The following is a 16,874-nucleotide window of genomic DNA, read 5'->3' on the forward strand; positions in this document are numbered from 1 at the left end:
GTCAATCGAAAATAAACTGACAACGCCTGGCTAAAAATGAAAAAGACAAACAGATAAACAATAGAACACATGACACAACATAGAAAACTAAAAAATACGCAACACGAACCCAACAAAAAACTAGGGGTGATCTCATGTGCTCCGGAAGGGTAAGCAGATGCTGCTCCACATGTTGCACCCGTCGTGTTGCTCATGTTATAACAAATCCGGTGAATACTCTAATTTGGTAGGTCACATTCATGAAACGGAAGGGGATTGTAGTTACGACGTAAAGAACATATCCGATATCATTTGTGAAAGGTTATTCCATAACAGTCAACCAACTTTTGATGGCGTCCGTAAATTTACGAAGGGATGATTTCAACTTCGCCATTTGAAACTCTTGGTTAAATAGCTTCCCTGTGAGCAGCAACCATCGATCAAGAAAATCACGATAGGAAATGCAAGCACGGGAATATCGTATCAATTGGGAGATATATACCCATATACAGGTGCTGCTGGAATGTTGCTACTTAGAAATGGAAAGTTCGCAATTGGCAAGCTGAAATAATCTCTTATGTCGTAAGGTTTGTTTTCAACCGACCTTCATTGTCAATTTCTAGATGTAAGTCTAGATATGAGGCCGACTTAACTGTATCTGTTGTATCCTTTATCTTTATAGTTCGATGGGATAGATGCGTTCAACATAGTCACCAAATTTTGAATTAATTAGTGAAAGAACGTCATCTATATAGCGGAAAGTAGAGTTAAAAGATATTGCTAACTTCTTATCTTTCTTCCTGTATGAAGTCAGCCTCATAATAATAAAGAAACAATTCGGTGAGAAGAGAGGCACACTTGGTTCCCATTGGAATGCCGACAGTCTGTTGAAAAACACGTCCTCCGAACGTAACAAAGATAATGTCAATCAAAAAATTAAGCATCTTGATAATGTCAGTTTCAAAGAATTTTTTGTTTGAATCAGAGTGATCCTTTACAAAGTAGGATTTATCCCTCCCTTAGACAAGATACTTGTATCAACGTTGGTCATTCTTTTTTATGAAACAAAGTAATATGTATGTTTCAATAGCGCTTTTCTTTTCATCTGGAACGCCTAAGACAAAAAGTCAAAAGACATGAATGTATAACAACTGACACACATGAATGCTGTATTACAAACAGAACCCAAAAACGATAACCAAATCCATCAAAGGTCTACTTTGCCGGAGGGAATTAGAACTTTAGCTTCTTACTTATTTTATGAGACTTGAATATCGGTAAACTGCTGTTATTTTAAATAAGAAAAATACACATTCTGATAAAATCACGAGTTTAACATGATTGATTTCGAAATCGAAGAACATTTAAAAAAAAACCAGACCTTATAACAAGACATTCACAAGTAGGTGAAAATGTCTTTCAATTTTACACATGTACGTACTAACATTAACTAGTATATTCATTAAAAAAACACAAGTCATTAAAGAGCGTTTTCTAGATAAAACGCGTGCCTGTCGTACAAATTATTAACCTGGTATATTTGATGTTTTTTGTGCACTAAATGTCATAATATCATTTGGTTATGATAGACAAAAAGTCGTTAAGACTCGAGAATATCAATGGATCTACTGACCTACATGATAAGTGTACGCTTTCAAATTAAACATAAAGAACTGTACAAAGATTTGTACTAAAATCCTAATTTGAGTAGTGGAGCTTATTTTGCATGGAATGGACAAAATATAAATACTTTAAATCATTGAAGAAATTGGACCATTTAACAATTGATTAGAGTGGCGTTAACTTACTTTTTACATTTGGGTCTGTCTTTGAAAATGAGATGTTAGAATTTATAACTGCATTGGCAGTCATTACCAACAAAAGAACATCAAAGTATAACAGGTTATAAAGCTATTACATGATTATGACATTTGGTGTTCTTGGCAACGTTAGAAATTGACATTTCAGAATTCACTAGCCAAAATATGCTGCTTATTTATAGTTACGGATTCATATATCAAATTATTTTTTGCACCGCAATGCCTGGCGTCTGTCAAATTTGTCTGTTGTAATAATGTAAAACTATAAAAATGTAAAACTCAGACGTTTTTCACTTGATAATAAAGATCTATATATACCAGAATTTAGTACCTCCAATAAAGTAATTAACTGAGAATATATTCCAAACCGCTTTTAAAAAAAGCTACCAGAAGGAGCCGAGCGTTTTCGGCTTCATAGAAGGAATAGTAGGTTACAAATCGTGTAACCGTTGTTAATTGACATGTACATATCTTATGACTTCAAGTTTGAACTTCGAGCTTTAAAGACAAAGTTGTTGACCGCTTCGATTTTGTTTAGCATTTCATGATAATCTTCTGATAATTCGGTTGCCATATGAAGTTCTTTATTAATGATTGTTACTGCCTTTGTTATTTAGTTTCGCTAGTAAAAAACACGTATCGTATTTTTTAAGCCAGATAGTTCACGGGGATCTGTTAATCCATGTTTTGAGAGTTTTGGCGTTAATATATGCTAAACGGAGAAGTGGCATTTAACTTATGAAATTAAGTGGTCAGATCACTATTGCGTTGCGATTTGTGGCTCCTCAAACTAAACTTGATATACATAGCTGGTAGTCATATAGGTTTGATTTAATTGGGTGCCAGGGTCAGTTTTATGATACATTGCTCAGTTTTTTTAAAACCGGTTCAACCCCCTTTCCCCTGCCGTTTTTCTTTAAATGTCCTGTACCAAGTAAAGAATATGGCAGTTTTTATCATAAAGTCCGTTTTTATGTATGGTGGCGTTTGTTTTAATACAGTTTTGAGTTTCCCTCGGTTGTAACCCGGTTTTGTTTTCGCATAATCCACTTAGGATCATTGAGCAGCGGTAAACTAACGTTACCTTTTTTATAGTCGAAGGTATTCATTAACTTCCTAAAAATAAAAGGATCAATTTATTTCTGTTGGATGACATTGTTGTTTTGACTTACTGGCAAATAGCATTTTCTGAGTACAATACAATGACCGATTAAAAAAATGTATGTCTTCCTAGACAGAAAAATAACCTTATCAATTTGCTATTTAGCTATAGTATCATGTTTATTTAAGTCGTGATAGATAAGAAGAGAGGAACTTTCCCAAATATAAGGATTTGACTTGGAAATTAAGTAAAACTTGTACAGGTAGAAACATTTTAGTACGATCGAAATATATAGCATCCTAATTTATACAATGAAACACGCATTGGTGTACTAAATTATGAACCTGGCATTTTTTTACGAGTTTTAACAAAGGACAAAGTTAAAGGAAGTAACATTCATGTTAGTTGTAATAATACAAAAACAACATCTTTAGATGTATCATTGATACGGTCTTTTTCTATTTTGCTGTTCATAAAACTCATCTCAACTGTTTTGATTCGAACGCCACTTATACGCCTTATGTAACCTGTACTACTGCATAATCATGATATCTTTGTGTGGTTTTTAGAAAGGAAAACATTAAAGTTTGTCATTTTCGTGTCAGTGGTAATAATCAAATAATAAGGATATCTGATTGTAATTGCATTATCATGTAAATTAATCAACAGTTTGACAAGAAGTTAATGTCTTAGATGCACTCCAATCATTTTTAATTCAGAAAAGAGACAAGTTTTGTACTAGTAAACGTTAACTACTTTTCAAGGTTAATTGTCAGTATAAAAGGGTTAGATATTTCCATAAACTTTGAATCGATCATTTTGTAAGCTACTGCCTGTCTGTAATGATTATATTTGATAACGTTTTTTCAACAGCTTTAATAGTATGATATATCACGACAACCAAATAAACTAAATCTTTATTTTATCTTTTTATAATGTTATGTGATCGAAGGAATAAATATAGTTAACTATAGAAAAAAACCCGCAGACACAGTCAAACAGATAGCCTCTTCAAAACTTTAAATGTGCATTATATTGAAAAACTTATATCTTTCAACAAACCTGTCTGAAAGGTTAATTATTTTAACTTTTAATAGATATCGATAAAGATACAACAAAATAAACAACACAATATTTGTTTTCGTGTGGTGTTGTGAACTCAACAAAACCCGTTTTAGATCTCTACATGGAGTTAAAACTTGATGTATGATATAAATATAAATTTGTTTCCCTACATTTTGCCATGCTAGAGCTTTTTTATAGCCAAAACTGTATTAAAGGGTTTGCTGTTTGTTGTAGGCCACATAACACCATGCTTATATAGCTGTTTAAGTCCTGGTTCTTCTTGTATCTCACTGATAGATTGTATCATTTGCAACTTTTTCCTTAGGGTATGGTTATATTTTCTAGTTATTCAAACGTACATGATCAGTAAACGCACTGCACCATAAGCGCTTTTGGACAATTAATATCTCTCTTGATCAAGATAAAAAAAAATTGGAGATACAAACATTCAACAGCTAAAAGTCAAGAAATATAGCAAACTCTTTAAATGAAATCAATGCATTACTGTGAGAAAAAATGTATTCCCTAATTTCAAATGATTTCTACAAATTCATACCAGTAACGAAGTATTGGGTAATGGGCTGGTGATACCCATGTGAAGTAACAGTCCGCCAGCAGAGAAATCGACCCAGTGGTTGTAATATTATAAAAGCTACCAATGTCACAATACCAGATGTCGGCATTTCATTAATTAATGACTGTTCAGTGATGCTCGTGGCAAATCTATTTAAAAACCAAAATAACCTTATACAATCATTGAAGAGCTAAGTTAAACAAAGACGAACCTTCGTTTGGAGTATCTGGGAAATTTGGTAATACAACTGTATCTAAACGATCGTAATATTTAATACACATGTATTTTGTAGTGTGTAACATTGTCTATGTTCAGTGTTGGATACGTTTATTGGTTGTCTTTCGATAAATTTCAATATTTTCAAATATGCTGGAATATTTTATTAATGAAAAGCATATAACTTGAAACTAAAACAATGGAGATTTTTAATTTTTACATTTCAAATGTTTTGAAAACCATGAAAAAAATTAATCCGGATAAACTTCTACGTCATTTGGTTTCTGTGGGAGGTTGTCTCATTGGAATTCGTCTCACATCGTGTAAATTTTATATATAAAGTTCAGTTTGAAAATACTTGAACGATTTACAAGTTAATTATAAAAAACTCAGCAAAAAAGCCAACCTCAAAACAACAAACAACAACAAACATCCACGTAAATATGGATACCGTGAGTAATGTCTGCACAAAAAATTATAATTTATAATAAATCATTTAAAAATTTTTAAGATATGATATGATTTAAACGACAAGATATTTTGATATTTACGAATCTAACTGATTCATTAACTGATTCATTCAAAATTGATTTTTTGTATAGAATGAAAAGTAACATTTTCTTTATGGTTTGCAACTCGAGGAAATACTTCGGCGTCAATAAAACCTCAAAAAAAAATAATAAATAATAATGATATCATCAAAAACAATACATGTATCTATACTCTGAATACGTCACATCACATTTTACCAACATATTTTACCACTACATCAATTATATGGTATACTGTTTTGTATGTTTTGTTAAAAACTCAAATATATTTGTCTACTTCTGGAATCAAATTATGCTTGACATGAATATTGACGATTTAAAAAAATCACTCTGACGGGAAACGGGTGTGCATGAATAGCCTTTTAACAGACCAAAATCTCTTGTTGAAAAGGGTTATATGTGACTTTACAGTGAAAACACAGATTACAGGATTAAATGTTCCATTGTCGACAGGACATATAAATATAAAAGAAGCTGTGGTTTGATTGCCAATGAAATGACAGAGAAACTAAAAGCTGGTTATTATTTACCAATGAGATTCGTACTATATTCCTTCTTGTTGGTACCGCGGAGGGCAGAAGAAAAGCATATAGAAAACTTGAAATAAGAGATTTTAGTATGATCCCTTGTTACAAGTGAGAGGTTTATCAACTATAAAACCAGGTTCAACTTGATAATGTATTTTAGTATTAAGCAAAGCAGGCCCAACATTTCTCAATTTCTCTTTTAGTTTCGAATTGTGAATACTTGGGTTAAGTGTAGAAAAGTTTAATGTTTTAATACCATTGCAAAATGAAAAGTTTTACATTGTATGTACTCTAACAGATCTAGATGCAAGTCAAGCTATGAAGCTGTATTCAAAATTAAACAATTATTATTTATCATTTATCAGTTAAATAACATATTAAAATGCTTTCTTTATAACAACACAACATACTTTTCATATTTCATTTTGAATCAAAAACTGATGTCATTGTCATTTTACAAGAACTTTTCAGATGCCTTAAATACAGTTAAAGGACATACTGGGGATTAAATTATTTTCGTGGGTATCTATTTTCGTGGATGAAGGAAATCTTACATGTACTTGGATATTTAATTTCATGGTTTTGCCGAAATCTGCATATAAGCCTTTTGTAAATTTGTCATTTGTTGAACTTTTAATTTCGTGGTTCAACTATACCCACGAAAGCCACAAAAATTGGTATCCAACGAATAATAATGAATCCACAGTAACTAAGGATATAGCAACAGTTAAAAGACATAATTGAGGCCTTAGCCACAGAACAAGTATTTGACTGATGCATTAGTTACATTTAAATGACACAACTGAAGCCATGACTATATTGAAGTTACATGACTGAGGCTTTATGTACAACTTGATGAAATAACTGAGGCCAAAGCTACAGTTAAATGACATAGATATGGCAAAATGACAATTCAGAGGCGAAAGCTATAGTGAAATGACATAACAGAGGTCCACCCAGCGTCGAGTAGTGTTCTTAATTTTCGACCAATTATTCCTGTCAACCAACTTTGCAGAAAAGAAAAAAAATCGTCCAAAAAATAAATGAAAATTTGCCACTTAATGTTATGAAAAACAAAAAATCAATCATAATTATCCATTCTAGATGAAGCATTTTTTTTTAAATTACCCTTCACGAAGAAAAGTTTGAAAAGAAAATATGCAAGTTGAAAACACAGAGGGTTCTAACGAAAAGAAAATTCAAAACATAATACTATGGTAACCATTGAAGATCAGATGTAAAGAAAAGAACCAAAAATATAGCTATTATACGCTGCCAAGGATTTCAATCAGAGCTATGCATGGGGGAGAGGAATTTAAGAAAGTGTGATTTACATTTATATTGGTTAAAGGGAGATAACTAAAACTTAGATAAAGAATAAACCTGACAATTGGTTAACATGTTTATTTCAGTAATCTCGAAAGTGTTTGAAAAAATGGTAAATGTTTTTTGTTTCAAATCTAAATAAAATTCGACTGCTTGGCTATATTTGATGAAAATAAGCCCCAAAACATTGCTTATATTTAATTGTCTTGACATTAATAATTCGAGCTCACTGCATTCTTTTATCATGTTTATATACAATCTTTAATGTAACCATTGATTGGAGATGGGTCGTGTATGTATACTTGAGCATATTCATTAAAACAATAAAGAATGTCAAGAGGGAAAAGGGGAATAAGTAAGCCAACAGTAAAACCCGTTCTGTTGTCTGAAACTGAGTCTCACACATTAACACACAAATCACATTGGTATACAAGTGTACAATTATGATTTACGTATTGAGTGCCGTCTACTCCTAAAATAAGGACAAAATGCCGATACTAATATGGTACCGTTTATTGTTCCTTGAGAACTTTAACAAAATTCTAGTCAATATATTATTATGTTATTTATCAAATGAAAGAGTTTGAGTTACTTTGATAGGAATGTGGTATTGGTATAGCTTAAATGCTACTTTAAAGCATCATATACCATTTAGCAATTTTTGTTTTCTCTATTTTAAGGGAAAGAATGTGGACATATGATTATATGGCAGTATGTGAAACAAAAGACAGTCAAATTTTACACCAGTGATTCGATTGAATAACCAATTAAAAAAAAAATAAAATTACAAGATCAACTTGATAGTGTTATACAAATACGTCCTTATTGTTAAGACCCCAAGAATTTTAAGGTTCTTTTTTCCGAGGGATTTGAGTACCGAGTGCCAAAAGAAACATAGCACCTATATGTGTATGCCATTTAATGAAAATTCGAGTCGTAAGATCTTCTTTTGTAGTCTATCAGTCGCTCTTCAATCTTAAAAACTTCTCACACTATGATTATAAATCATTTCAAGCAGTTTCCAGTCGATTTTTATATTTTAAAGTTTACAAATTCAATATTTTTACCATAATGAACCCATGAACCAAATGATATATAAAAGTAATGCAATAAGAAATTTGCATTTGCATTTTATCCAGTGTGATCACATTTGGAAGTAAATTTTTGGGAGATTTTGACCCCTTTGACACTTGTCGCAAGTTTACGAACGGAAAAGGTGACGAATGAGTACTAAATGATAGAAAATTACATTTTTGTATTCTAAAAAGATACCAAATTAAGGGAGTTTTGATTTGATATGATGCGTTTCCAGCATTTACACTCAGTACATATAGTACCAAAAAAAAAAAAAAAAGTCTTCATCAGCATACATTGTACATACACTGGTGATTATGGAATACAATATCTAAATGAATAATTTAAAAAATAAATGAAAATAAAATATAAATTACGATTCTATATAATTTTGACAAATTCTTATACGCACAACGAAAAGGTAAGAAAACAGTTTAGCTTATTTTGATCCTTAACTAATGATCTTCCGTCTTGTAGTATAAATTTTAATTTTTCATTTATTTAATTTCACCTAAGTACATCTTTAAGTGTACGGTGTATTTAACGTGTAGGTTTATTTATAGAACATGTAAAGTAGGTTAGAAATTTTATATAACCATGCTATTAAATTCAAGGACACAATGATTCAATGGACATACTTAGAGCTGTTTATATTTATAACTGTGGGGCTATTTACATGGCTATGGATACGATCAAGAAGACCGAACAATTATCCACCTGGCCCAACGCCACTTCCGCTGATAGGGAACTTCCATAACATCTCTGATGGAGATTTTCTTAAAGCAGTCCGAGATCTCAGGAAAAAACATGGCGATATTTTTAGCATGTCACTTGGAACCTATTGGGTGATAGTTGTCAATGATGCAGATAACATTCGTGAATTGCTTAACTCGAGAGGAGAAAAGATGTTAGACAGACCACCAATTTATATATTGAAATTAAACGACAGTTATGGTAAGTTGTGTTTTTGAATTCAAATGCAGGAAACATTTTTCAAAGTATCGATCAATATATCGACATACTAAACGGACACAATTACGGGTATGGTGTGTATATATATGAAATACTGTGTCAATATACTGCGTGTATTGCGTATATCAGGGCCTATCAGTTTGTTGTCAATATTCTTAAGCAAGAGACTCAATACTTATGGTGTTTTTCTCTTTGCTCATGACATAAAGTATATGGAATATATAGTCTGCTTTGCAAACTGTGACTAAGAACTAACAAACACGACAGGTTATTTATCGCCATGTATACAGTTTGAGCTATTTATGACCGGACGAAAAACATGTCAATTATTTAAACTAGCATCTTTCAGGCTTTTCAAATTCATGAAATTATCCGTAACTCAAACTTTCCCACATAATTATGTTTTGGTTTAAAATGTATGTTTTTTATAATCCGATAATGGACTTCGTATCGATGTGTTTTAGCAGATTATCTTAACAATGGACAATAATTGCTCAATCATTAGATATGTGTATGTCCTTACTATTCTGTTTTATATACTTCTTCAAAATAAATTATATTCAGTTTTGGAAAGGTTCTCTAACCGTAAACACGGGACTAAACATTGTAACATCGTTTATATTTTTGGTGGATCGTTTATGAGATTGTTCAACTTTATACCGACTTGAATCTTCATTTGATAGCCAGCAAATAATCTGATTATATCTTAAATTCAAGAAATGCCATTGAAAAAAATGGATGAGAAGACTGTAAAGTGGCAATTAAAAAAACTAAAGACAAATATACCACTCTGGTCAAAAGAAAAACAACAAAAAAGACAACAACAGTTCAATAAACACCACATATAAGTCTATCAGAGCAACATAAACCCGACAGAAAATCGTGGTCACCTGTGCTCCAGAAGCGTATAAAACTCCTTTATACACCATATGAACTTTATTTTGTGAATAAAAAGAGGAAACCTATGTATTGCCCGATTACGTACGCTTTGCTTTAAGATTATTTTGTGTGTTCTGAACTCTGTGGTATTAAACATATTTCGAGAACTTGGTGTTTGATTGCTGATCTTTGAATTTTGCTGTTTAATTTATAACAATATTTTATAGAAATCGGGCAATTAAGAGCTTGACACACTGTACTGTCTATATATAGTTTATACAGACTTGTATTGTCCTCCAGGTGTCTTTTATTTATTTATGTCGTTGGATTGCTGTCTCATTGCCATTCACCACTCATCTCCTTTTATTCATAATGAACTATAAAATAGTGTATATTGATCTAAGCCAATCTAATGAACTCTTACATACATACTAGTACCAGTTTCGCCAATCTTATAGTTTTGTCTTATTGGTTCTACAACATTTTAAAAGCGTAAGAATAATCATAGGAAAGCAAATCATAACCTAAACCAGTATAGAAAATGCAGCAATAAAAGAACAAAATAAAAATAACAAGAATGTGTCCATAGTATACGGGTGCACCATCGGCACTATCATTTTCTATGTTCAGTGGACCGTGAAAATGGGGTAAAAACTCTAATTTGGCATTAAAATTAGAAAGATCATATCATAAGGAACGTGTGTACTAAGATTCAAATTTGATTGGACTACAACTTCATCAAAAGCTACCTCGACCAAAAACTTAAACCTGAAAAGGGACAGACGGGCGAACGAACGGACGAACGAACGAACGAACGAACGGATACACAGACCAGAAAACTTAATGGCCATAAACGGGGCATAAAAACAGCCCTAGAATACACACAGAAATTTAAACGTAAGGAATACAAACTCAATCAAAAACCAGGCGCCCCGAATAAGTAATTACTATTGGTCTACATGTGTTACCGTTTGATACGGTACTATTATTTATATTCAAGCCCGTTGATAAAATCATATTGATTAATACACCTCGGAGTCATCGAAAGGATATTAAGTCTACTGACATGTTCCAAGGCACCATAAGCGATATCCCAAATTGGAGTAAAACACAATCGTAATCGGTAAATATACAGATTTTATGGTGTCTTAAGATCAAGACTGCAAAAACGTCTCATGGGAATTGAGAAATATCGATCGGTCAACTGGTTTATTAACGGTGAACGTATATACATAGATATATAGAAGACGTGGTATGAGTGCCAATGAGACAACCCTCCATCAAAGTAATAATTTGTAAAAGTATAGGTCAAAGTACGGTCTTCAACACGGAGCCTTGGCTCATATCGAACAGCAAGCTATAAAGGGCCCCACAAATGACCAATGTACTATCGTAGATGGGCCATAAAATAATAAAACTATATATATATTTGTACAATAACGGTCCCTTGTTTATATGGATTTGATCAATTTGTGTTTTCAGGCATCCCGTCAGCCAGTGGAAGATTATGGAAAGAACATAGAACATTTGCTTTAAACAAATTAAAGAATTTTGGATTTGGTAAGCGCAATTTTGAATCCAGGATTTTGGAAGAAGTAGAGGTATTTTTAGATTCCCTGAAAGGATTTGAAGAAAAACCTGTCGATTTAAGGGACATAATTAACATAAGTATATCCAATAATGTTATGTCAATTGTGATTGGACGAAGATTCGATTATGACGATCCTAAATTCAAATATTATATTGACCTTCTGGGTCATAATTTCAGAAATTTGGAAGTAGCAGGTGTGTTGGCATTCTTACCCGAGATTTTCACCAAAATACCAGGTGATCCGTTCGGAGCTCACAAGCTAGACGATCTTATTGCTAAAACTAGAGAGTTTTATATTAACGAAGTAAAGGAGCACAAGGAACATTTTGACGACAATAACATCAACGATTTTATTGATGCCTTTATCAAAGAAATGAGAGAAAGAAAAGATGAAGAGAACACCACTTTTACAGGTATTTACATAATGCCTAAGTGATATATTGTTTAACTTTTTATATTATGATGAAGTTATTCGTTTTAAGAATTGAATGCTTCTTTTCGTAACGCGGCTTCATACTAAAAATTTGCACATCATCAACGCTTTTCAATCCTATATAAAATATTAAAGTATTAAAGAGCTAAAAACAAAAAAATAGTCGAAGAAAGACGAAAAAACACCTCGAAAAAAACAAAACTTAGAAACAAACCATTATGACATTTACATAAAATAACACCTTGACCACGTAAACCGGTAATCACCCGAGTGCATAAAAAGGTTAAGCATGGCTAAAAACGAAAAAATCAAACAGACAAATGATAGTACACATGACACAACATAAAAAACTAAAGACTACGCAACACGAACCTCATCCAAAACTGGGGGTGATCTCATGTGCTCCAAAAGGGTATGCCGATCCTCCTCCACATGTGGCTCCCGTCATGTTGCTCATGCTATTACAAACCCGGTAAATAGTCTAATTCGGTATGTCACATTCATGCAATGTAAAATATGATTACCAGAATATCAGAATATTTTAACAAGTTGACATGGACTAATGTGTCATTGATTTCTACAGATAAGCAGTTGACTGCAGTTGTTGGAGACCTTTTCTCAACAGGAACAGAAACTACATCCACAACAATCATGTGGGCAATCCTATACCTCATTCGCAATAAACATATTCAAGAAAAGATGCACCAAGAAATTGTAGACGTTGTCGGACATTCTCGTTTACCAAATATGGCGGACAAACCACACCTACCGTACTGTGAGGCTGTTATACTTGAGGCATTACGATTAGGAAACATAGTTCCATTTGCTATTCCATACTATGTAACTGAGGATTTCGAATACAAAGGATATATGTTTCCTAAAGGAGCCATCATATTTCTAAGCATTGATTCTGCTTTATCAAGTGAAAAAACATTTCCAAACAGCGATGAATTTAATCCAGACCGTTTTATTGATGCAGTCGGCAATTTACATAGCCAGGAGAAAATTCTAGCTTTCTCAGCAGGTACATAGAATATATAAAATTTCTTTTTATTAAAAAACTAACAAATTTTCTTATCCTACTAACACACTTTCTTTAAATTTAAAGAAATTGCATACTTGAGAATAATTAATCATGTCAATTTTCCCCCTTAAAATACTGACAAAATATTGTAAATAACACTTCTATTTTATTCACCAATGAACAATAAGCTGGCATATTCCCTTTACTGACTTGAAAAGTAGCTTGAAAAATTTGTAAATTCTTTGGCTGTTCACCAACGAGCTATTTTTTTGCTCTGACGTTTTAATGTTTCTAATTGCAGGTAGGAGGGTTTGTCTTGGAGAATCTTTAGCCAGAATGGAGTTGTTTCTGTATCTGACTTCAATGGTGCAAAGATATGAGTTTCTCTCACCGGAAGGACAGGATCTCCCATCTACTAAAGGACACCTAGGCATAACTCGCACACCATTGCCATATGACTGTAGAGCTGTTCTACGTAGCTGACCTTGATATAACTCGCACACAATTAACTTGCTAAGAACTGTAGAGATCTGATACGTTAATGACAACAAGCATTGATTAGAAACTTCGGAATTCTGAAGTCTATATTTATCAATGTAATTTATTTTAAGTATCTACAAATGTCACCTGAACAGAACTTATTGCTTTTTTTTTGGGTTTGTTTTGTTCATTTCTTTGTTCATAAATTAGGCTGTTAGTTTCTTGTTTGAATTGTTTTACATTTGCCATTTCGGTGCCTTTTATTGCTGGCCGTACGGTGTTGTAGTTGTTAATTTCTGTGTCATTTTTTAAAATTTGTATAAATACTCTGACAAGGCATCGGAACCAGCCGAGGCAGGGGTTTTTGGGCCGCCGACTGGGCACCCTAGGTAATGGGAGTACCAGGGGGCGAGTCTTCGCGTCCAAAAGTTGTAATATAAGAATACAAGGGGTCAAAATAGGTCTTGTTACATCCGTTGTTTTTATATCATATATATCGTTTGTGTTTCATATTTTCTATATGCAGAACTGCATTAGGCTATCAGAGCCGGCTGACAGATGCTTGTCTCCAATTCTGTACCACCAAACATGAATGTATCCATTTATCGTATGGGTCATGTTTGTTTATAGTAGAAAAAGCGTGACAAGTGTGTGTTTGGTCAACGCCCTATTTACATAAATGTCCAATAACTCTTTAATAAAGTGGAACTTAGTCACTGTTTGTAAATGCTAGTTTGACCTTTCTGGCACCACTAAGATCCCATTGTTTAAATAATTTCTTGAAATTGAATGATTGATTTGTTTTGTTAATTTTATAAACGCATAACACCCAAATCAATAATTACACAAATGTAATACTCTCGAGCCACCTTTTCCATGTTTAGATGTGTGAGCGTTTTTTTACGCAAGCCAATTTACTCCAGGAATCACATCGTCATTATGCCAATGCCAATTAACAGTCGAATGGAATTAACACATAGCCTGCTCTCCAGTATATAGCCGAAATAAGGCCCACTTAGCGGTTAAAATTAAAAATCCTCCATCCATCCGAAACTCCTGTTTTGTTTTCGAATTATAGCAAAACATTAGAAAATGCAAGAGAAAATCCATACAAACTATGGAGAGTTTTGATACTCCTGCGTGAACTGTTTTAAATGTTCGTTAAATGACATTGAAACATTCGAATTATTTTAATTATAATTATATCCCCGTTTAAAAAAAGTGGGGGTATACTGTTTTACCTCTGTCTGTCCATCTTTCTTTCAGTCCATTCATCCATCCATCCGTCAGTCCGTCAGTCCGTCCGTTTCATGATTATTTTCGTCCATTTTTTTTCAAGAACTATAATACAAGGATTTCTGAAATTTGGATTCAGGGTTTATATAAGTCATATATATCGTGTGATGCATTTTCAGATTCATCACTCACTAACTTCCTGTTTATCGAACATTTGTATCATTTTACAAATGATAGGCCAGTTTAACATTTTTGTCACATTTTTCTCGGGAACTACAATAGAAGGATTTCTGAAATTTGGTTTCAGGGTGCATATCACTCAGCTGTACCGTGTGATGCGTTTTCAGATTCATTACTCAACAACATCCTGTTAACCGAACACTTGTATAATTTTAGATAGCCAAGTGAAAACTTCGTCACAATTTTCTCAGGAACTACAATACAGGATTTCTGAAATTTGGATTCAGGGTTTTTATAAGTCAATTATACCGTGTAATGCGCTTTTGATTCACAACAACTTCCTGTTTACCGAAATATTTCGGCGGGGCTATCATCAGTGAGCAGTAGCAGCTCGCAGTTTCACTTGTTAACCTTGCGCACTGATAATGTGGAACAAAATCCATTTCAATTTTGCTGGACATAAAAATTGCAGAACCACATGCCGATTTACTTGCGATGGTAATCAGACAGAGGGTTGATACATTATGAAGTACAGAAGCTGCACGTCACCATTAAATACTATTCGGAGTATGCATTACTGAATTATTGATATGAAAATGCAGGGATTTTTTCTACCCCTGCATGCCTAGCTTTCTCCATTTTCCTAATATTAAATTTGATTTCCATTAGTAGTTACGGCCCTGATTAAGAGATACAAATTCGAAATCATGTTAAATATATGTTTGTCTGTACTAACCATCAGATGTAACGTATATTTTTTTTACCAATATGACATTAATCTTAGTTTTGGGAGAATCTATACTTCTTATACTAGTAGTTTATTACAAATTTAGGCTTCATAAGATTATTTCCTATATTTATAAAATCATATCAAATCTCACTCCGTATACGAAACCCCGATAAAAATAAACTCATCATAGATACGATCATTGAAATTTTATATTGGCACCAGACAAAAGACGCTCGAATCATATAAAGTACGAAGTGGAAGAGCATTGAGGACCAAAAATTCCTACAAGTTTTGCAAAATAACAGCTTGGGTAATATATTCTTGAGGTAGAAAAGCCTTAGTATTTAAAAAAATCAAAGTCAACAGTTACTAATAATTATGACCAGGAATTTATTATATATATTTTTTATTGATATCGTAAGGATCTAAGCATAAACGGACAGTGACTTGCTCAAAACCTAGATGATAAAATGTCAGAAATACTTAACAGGTAAACCTATTTGAGTTGAAACTCTCAAATCAATTACTTGTTATTTTTTGTTATGATTGTGATTGTGATTGAGTTAAGCCATTCCAAATAATATTTTTGTTATGATATTGTAATTATTGTATTTATTTATGTTGGCCTGATTTGTGTTGTGTGGCCTGATAGTTGTTTACTGAATAATCTTAAAACTGTGCAGTTTAGAAATCACTGGAACAATTACAGAATGATTGGAACTTTCCAGAATGATCCTAATAAAAGATGCGTTATATAAACTTCTACATTTTACTAGAAACGTCTGTTGTAACTTTCTAGGATGTTCCATTATAGACTGTTCTAGAATCTTCCATGACAAATATATATATACAGACACTAAAGTTAAACTCTCACTCTTGGATTTGGACTTAGACATCGATAGACATTAATATTCATAGCATTTGGATTGACATTTTTATTCTACAAACAACATCATACTGGATTGTGACCGTAATATTCAGATTGGATTCCGAAAGATATCCGGATACAGATAAAGATAAAAGATTGGACTCATATTTTGACAGTTAAGTTGACAGTAATATTTGTGTAATACTTCTTGTAAACTTTTATATAATAAATATTGTTAAATTTTATT

At 32.6% G+C, this 16,874-nt stretch overlaps 1 protein-coding gene across 1 annotated transcript; it reads left to right on the forward strand.

The window, feature by feature from the left end:
• Nucleotides 1–8,804: 8,804 nt before the first annotated feature.
• Nucleotides 8,805–13,838, forward strand: LOC143071485 (cytochrome P450 2C20-like). The gene is made up of 4 exons (XM_076245810.1): nucleotides 8,805–9,188; nucleotides 11,568–12,089; nucleotides 12,693–13,133; nucleotides 13,435–13,838. The coding sequence occupies exons 1-4, from the start codon at nucleotides 8,855–8,857 to the stop codon at nucleotides 13,614–13,616; spliced, it is 1,479 nt and encodes a 492-aa protein (XP_076101925.1). The 5' UTR covers nucleotides 8,805–8,854; the 3' UTR covers nucleotides 13,617–13,838.
• The last annotated feature ends 3,036 nt before the right edge of the window (nucleotides 13,839–16,874 follow it).

The sequence above is a fragment of the Mytilus galloprovincialis genome, chromosome 4 (genome assembly GCF_965363235.1).
Source record: "Mytilus galloprovincialis chromosome 4, xbMytGall1.hap1.1, whole genome shotgun sequence".
In the NCBI taxonomy this organism is placed as follows: Eukaryota; Metazoa; Mollusca; class Bivalvia; order Mytilida; family Mytilidae; genus Mytilus; species Mytilus galloprovincialis.